This window comes from Choloepus didactylus, chromosome 2 (assembly GCF_015220235.1).
Source record: "Choloepus didactylus isolate mChoDid1 chromosome 2, mChoDid1.pri, whole genome shotgun sequence".
Classification (NCBI taxonomy): Eukaryota; Metazoa; Chordata; class Mammalia; order Pilosa; family Megalonychidae; genus Choloepus; species Choloepus didactylus.
This window is the reverse complement of record NC_051308.1, coordinates 92,763,724-92,770,507: the sequence shown is the minus strand read 5'-3', so window position 1 is coordinate 92,770,507 and position 6,784 is coordinate 92,763,724. Positions and strand designations below refer to the sequence as shown.

The 6,784-nt window shown below is 45.5% G+C and overlaps 1 protein-coding gene across 1 annotated transcript; it reads left to right on the top strand.

Annotated features, from left to right (window-relative positions):
- The first annotated feature begins 241 nt into the window (after positions 1-241).
- Positions 242-3,004, top strand: MYOCOS (myocilin opposite strand). Its single transcript, XM_037806859.1, has 2 exons — positions 242-336; positions 2,845-3,004. Exons 1-2 carry the CDS (start codon positions 242-244, stop codon positions 3,002-3,004), a joined length of 255 nt encoding a protein of 84 aa, XP_037662787.1.
- Positions 3,005-6,784: the final 3,780 nt, after the last annotated feature.

The window sequence follows — 6,784 nt, the reverse complement described above, 5'->3', positions numbered from 1 at the left end:
TGAGGAAATAATGCCCGTCCTCTTCCCGGTCGGCTCCCCACAGTAGGCGGGGGAGGGGGAGGCAGCGTGGGGGTGGGCCGTGGCGGGTGGGGGAGCCCTCTGCAAACCGTGCAGGGCTGGACCGAGGTGGGACACCTCCTGACCCTGAAGCATGCTTACTGGCGCTTGTGTTTTAGATTCCCAGGTGCAGCGGGAGACCCACAGGTGTGAACAATTCCTGGGATCCACTGCAGACAAACCCATGGCTCACAAGAGCTCCGCAGGCAACGGCATGAACCTCCTCTACAGAGACCTGACCTCCGAGGTGACTCGGCGCCTTCTCACCATGACGGCGAGGTACTCACAGCTCTCCTCTGGCCACTCGCTGGGGTGGGAGGGCGCCCAGCCGCAGAGCCCTTCAAGTGCGGATACTGCAAGGGGCACTTGGTTTACTTAAACGCATTCATCCACTGCCGGGGGGAGGGGGCTGTATTTTACGGATGGGGGAACGGCTTTTCTCAGGGTGCCCCGCAAGGGGTGGTGATATCCATTTGCGTATGTCCTTGCTGGGTCGTGGAATGCATTTCAGGTCAGTGGCTCTTAATTGTGGGGTGTGCTAGTGATGTCACTTTGATAATCTGATGAGAGTTATGATCTACTCTCCTGGTATATACAATACCTGACTTTACATACAGAGTTTGGGGACGGCATGAACTCCCTAAAATTCACCCTCTATCCCGACTGGACTGTAAGTGCCCTGAAGGTGGGGACTGTGTTTGTCTCATTGGCTACCACGTTCCTGGTGCCCAACACTGGGCTAGTGAACGATGAATTAACGACCAAGCAAACGTGCCCTCACCTTATAGAAACAAGAGACCTTAACCAGCTGGCTGATCATTTGCCTAGGAAAGAGTGCAGTAGAAGCTGCCGGTGCTGCATGCTTGAGTTCTAAAAGGGCTCAATTGCCAGGGCCTTCCCCTGATGGTGGGGTTAGCAGTTAAAATACAAAATGTCCCATTAAATATTGAATTTCAGATAAATATTTTCTCTAGTATAAGAAACTCAGTTAAATCTGAATCTTTTACTTGACAGTTTGGCCCAATTCCTGTGCATCCTGAAGTCTTCAGGATATACTCATACTAAAAGCTATTCGGTTTTCTGAACCTTGAATTTAACTGGGCATCCTGTATTTTTATTTGCTAAATCTGGCAACCCTAGGCAGATACTGTGGTGATGTCCTCTCCTGTACCCAGTGGGAAATCCCTACCACCCACCATTAGGGTCACCAGAGACTCCAGGACTCCCCAACCTGGGATGCACAAGACAACCCAAGAGGGTATATAAAGAAAATATCAGGACACCAAGTTATATGAATATTAAAACTGAGTGCTACTGAAATTGAATTTGGATAGACACGGTACCTTCTCTGTGTGTCAGGAGGTCACATGTGGGTTCTGAGACCTTCCTGATGGAAGGATGGGGATGGCAAAGCTGGAGGAAGTCAGTGGGGGCGTCTTCAGTCACTTTCAGCAAAAGCCAACATACAGCAGTTTACTTGTGTCACTTAAGCAGACTTACAAGTTACATTACCTAGTCTTAACTAATGTAACCCTCAAAAGATGCAAGTGGCCTAAAATTTCTGCCAAGAAGCCTCGGGTTGAAATAATTCTAGTAATGCAAATAGGAGAACATAAAAATTGGCAGAGGTGACATTTCTAGTTTGAACTCTTTGTCAGGCACATTATGAGGTTAAAAATAATGATCTTATTAAATCTGAAATTGGCCAAAAAAATCAAAATTACTGATTTGGAAAATTGATTTCCACCTAATATTGTTCACAGGGCCTCTCTACCTTAGAGTTTATTGAGACATAAGATATTGGTGAATTGATAAAGATTATATACAGTTTCTTAATATACCTATGGGGTGTTGAAAACCTCTGCTGATGGGGGTACATGGCTAATTTGACACCAGTGGTTTAGACTGTGAGACTGGGGCTTTGTCTCTTGGAGGCTGTGTTCACTGTGCCCTAACATCCACCTGAGAAGGAAGAAATGGCACAAGGCTGGGACCCTCTCCTAACCCCTTGACCCCTGCCCCAGCACCCCACCCCCTCTCAGTAACCATCCTCTGGGGAGATGTGAGTTCTGATTCCTATTCTGCCTCTTACTGACCACATGCCCTTGGTAAATCACCTTCCATCTCAGCTTTCTCAGCTGAAAGGCTTATTGTGAGGTGAGACAGAGAATCTTCACGTAGCTTCTAGAGCAGCCCCTGGAATGTAGCAAATGCTCAGTGAACAGTTAAATCTGAATCTTTACCCACTTAACAGATTAGTCCTATTCCTTGGCAGGTAGGGGTTACCTAGCCCTCAGCAAGATGGGAAAACCCTGGTATATTTCTGTAGAAGGGAAGGAGAACTTGGCAGACTGGGGATGGGGGAAAGTTAGGCTGAAGGGAGATTTTGAGTGGACCATATGAGGCTGGACTGGCCCTGAGAACAGCTGGGATGCAAATAAACTTTGAGACAGAGCCTCAGTCGGGGGAAAACTACAGAGAGCTGGTTGGTAGAGGATGGAAAGAGCCAATTTATGGGAAGACCTCTTAATCCAATTCTAGGAGACATCCCTGAGGATGGACCCCATCTCACTCTGAGGAGAGCCCACTCACAATTAAAGTGTAAATCAGTGCATTCCATTTCTGCAAGGAGCTGACTCCGTGAGGGGCTTGGATGAGTTTTGGAAGGACGTCCTTCAAAATGTTAAGCGGTTCACTTTAGCTGCTGGGATCTGGGTGTTTTTTGTTTTGCTTTGTTTTTTAATCCTATCTTTACTTGAATAACATTCAGCCTGCCTTTCTTCTTAGAGAAGAGATACTTACCAAGAAAAGCGATGAAGCCAGAGAGATGGTCTGGGATTCCGATTTCAAATCCGATTCAGTCCAAGTCTCTCCTCTTAACATGGACTACCCCGTGGTACCTCCAGCCCCACCTCCTTCTCCAGCTGAGGATTCCACAAGCTCCTAAGCATGAGTAACCTCAGTCCTTTTGAAGGACTTTATGTCAGTCCTCTTACATAAAACTTCAGAAAACAGTTTCCGTGAAGTCCTCAGGAGCTCTTTGAAGATTGTGGTGGAAGATCTTTCTTCTTTTTCTTCTTCTAGAACCACTGCTGAGCATTGGTCATCCTTACTAATGCACTTAGAATAATTTTTTTTCCTCTATATGTATATTTGATCTTTAATTTATGCTATGCTATTGAACACTTACCTAGAAGACTTACCATGGTCAGTTAATAAATTTAAAAAAATTTATCAGGACTCATTATTAAATCTGAATGAAGAGTCAGAGCCTTGTGTCTGTAAGTCTAAAGATTTGAGGTCTAGAGAACCCTGAGGTATTCGGATTTTCAGAACTCTGGCTGGGATACTGCAGTTTTATGGTCCTTTTGTACCAGTTTAAGTGAGCTGCATCCCCATGTCCTGTGCTGGTGCCATGGTGGTTGAGTTCTACATTTACAGACAATGGTTTCAAAGTTTGCTCCTAGGAGGGTGAAGTGGTTTTCAAGCTCCGTAACAGAGGAGCCCTAATAGGAAGAGCAGCCAAGTGTGGAGTGATTTGGTTGGGGAGAAGTCCATTGCTTAGGCCTTCTAGAGCTCTTCCGAAGAGTTTGAATGCATTAGAAATGTAAAACTTAAAATATACTTATATGGGAAATACTCTCACATGTCATCTTCAATTGCATCCACTTCTGCCTAGAGTTCTTGTGCATGTTCTTTCTCCAGGCCTTCCCGTAAAAATGTGCTCCAGCCCCTTACCCACAGAGTCAGCGGGCCATGGCACTGGTATGGAAGTTAGTTCCCTTCATGTGGTTTTCTGCAGCCGCATGGGACAAAGAGGGACTCGGCACAGAGCACCTGTTAGCACCAGCTCGGTGCTCAACACACATCTCACCTAATCCTCAGTCAGATGAAGGAACAGACCTGCATCATCCAATAGTATAGTCACATGTGGTTACTTAAATTTAACTGTAGATTCGTTAACATTAAAACCTCAATTGCTCAGTTGTGTTAACCACATTTCCAGGGCTCAGTAGGCACATGTGGCTAGAGGCTGCCATGTAGGACAGCACAGATATAGAACATGACCATAATGGCCAAGAGTTCTATTAGACAGTGCTGGGCCAGAGGTTAAGTGACTTGAACAAGTTCCCACAGCCAGGAAGGAATAGAATTGAAGAGGGGAAAGGGTGGGAAGGATCCATTTTTGTGGTAGATTTCTTTCCAGTTTTGTTTCTGAGCAAGTTCCAGGATGTTCTTTCTGTTAATTCATTTGTTCAACAAATATTGCCAAGTACCTTCTGTGTGTGCCAGGCACAATTATAGGGCTGTTATCACTGAACAAAACAATCCCTGCCTGCACGCAGTTTACATTCCAGTGGGGGAAGACTGACCAAAAAAATCAACACCATTTAAAAACTGTGAATTACACTGTATGTTGGGAGGTGATAAGTGTAAGGGAGAAGAAATTTTAAAATAATAAAAACAGGATTGTCCCTGCAATCTGAATACAGTCTGTGGAGGTGATGGAACTTGAAAGAGAAAAAGAGAGCTTAGATGCAGGAGGGTCACTGACAGGCCTTTGTCCCAGATGGTTTGGGGGATGTGAAAGTAGATGGGGTCTGTGCTCATTTCCAGGCACAGCCCATGTAGCTGTACTCCAGGAGAGGCGGCCCAGGTGGCAAAACTCCAGAGAAGTGGTCCTCTACCAGCAGGGGCAGCAGCAGAAGAGCAAAAGGGGCTCTGAGATAGGTCTAGGAAGAGAGGGCCTGAGCACCCTAAGTTTCCTGTGGAGGAGGCAGACTCCTAAAATGTTTCCGTGTACCTGGTGGGACCCAGAACAGACCAGGAGAAAGCACATCTGGTGGGTCTGGCCAAAAGAACGCAGAGGATACCAGATTCAGAATTGGAGACAGAGGCATGGATGTCAGCCACTGTTCTGGTTTGTTAATACTGCCATTAGGCAAAATACCAGAAATGGATTGGCTTTTATAAAGGGGATTAAGTTACAAATTTACAGTTCTGAGGCCGTAAAAGTGTCCAAACTAAGGCATTAACATGAAGGATACCTTCCCAGGAGAAAGGCCGTTGGCATCTAGAACGCCTCTGTCAGCTGGGAAGGCACGTGGCTGGAGTCTGCTTGCTCCAAGGTTGCGTTTCAAAATGGTGTTCTCCAAAATGTCAAAGCGTCAGCATCAGCAAGCGTCTGGGCCTGTGTGGCTCTTTCTAAAGGACTCCAGTAAGCTAATCAAGACCCACACTGAATGAGCAGGACCAATCCTCCATGGAAACATTCAATCAAGAGAGATCACACCCTAATCAGAAAGATTAATAAATCTTCTCCCACAAGACCGTATTAAAGAATATGGCTTTTTCTGGGGGACATAATATATACAAACCTGCACTGCCACAGGTGCAGGAAACTGCACTGATGATGAACACGAGGAGTGACAAGAAACGTGAATGTCAGCTGAGCACATGGACTTCGACTGGACTCCTTCCCCACTGTGCCAGGGCTATGTGGCCAGAATGTCACCCGAGCCCCTCATCCTCACTCCTCCCAAACACAGATGCCATCTCCAAGAGAATGGAGAAGAGGGAAAACACCTCAATTGAATGATAGCACACCAATGGGACAATGTCCAAACTCAACTGGCAAAATAAAATTTTCTAACATTAGGCACATTGACAGCTCAAGATAGAAATTAAGTTCAGTACAGAAAAATAATGTTATAAATTTTCCTCACCTGATGTGAAAGCCATGAAATTTATACCCGTGAATGTCATACCCATACCCATATCCATGATATGGCTTATGAAATTCAGCCCACTGACATCAGATAAGGACCTAAGTAGAGCAAGCGTGAAGAGAGGGTGAGCTGGGGCAGATGGAAAAGTTGTTCAGAGACGGTCAGGAGGCAGGGCAGGAAGGTGTGGATTCCACTATTTTGCCTGGTGTCATCCTGGGTGATACTTCATAACCAGTTACACACACACACACACACACACACACACACACACACACACACACATGCATTTAGCATCCTGCAATCACATCTCTCAAGCCAAAAGATTATCTGGTGATTGGAATCTGCACTCTTCTCTTAGGCAAAGTATCCCACCAAGTTCAAGGAGGAGAATGCTTCATAAGATGATTTTATTTCATAGGGCAAAGGGTAATGTAATACTCCACCAGACTCCCAGAAGAATTAGAAGCCACTTGTAGTAAACCCACCTTACATATGTTCAGGCTGTAAAAGCTGTTCTTCCTTCAGAAGTGCTGCTTTTTATTGTGGTTTATGGTAACCACACAATAAGCAAGTGCAGGGTATAGCCCTGCAGTCCACACAGGGCAACCTATTTTTCCCAAATGCTTCTCCAAATGTATCGTCTTCAGCCAGTGAAAGCCATGTATAAAAACTTTGTGGTTTTCATGAAGAAGCTACCATGCCTTATAGCTTTTGCCTGAAGTTACTGGAAGACTTACACTATTCTGGTTAAATACCACTTTAAAAGCTGATAGAAGGAAGGAATTTCTACTATGATATGAAACGGTCTAAATCCCAAGCTTGCTTTTCCTGCACAGACATGCAGACAATGCACATTCTTGTGAATTAATGAAAGCTTAGAAAGCAGAGAAAAGCAATGTGGGCTTTGAACTGCTAGCTCTTCCTTCAGCCTGCTCCTCCCAGAAGCCCTGGGCATCCGTCATCTCCCTCTGCCTCGCCCGGTGGGTACTGGAGGCTTT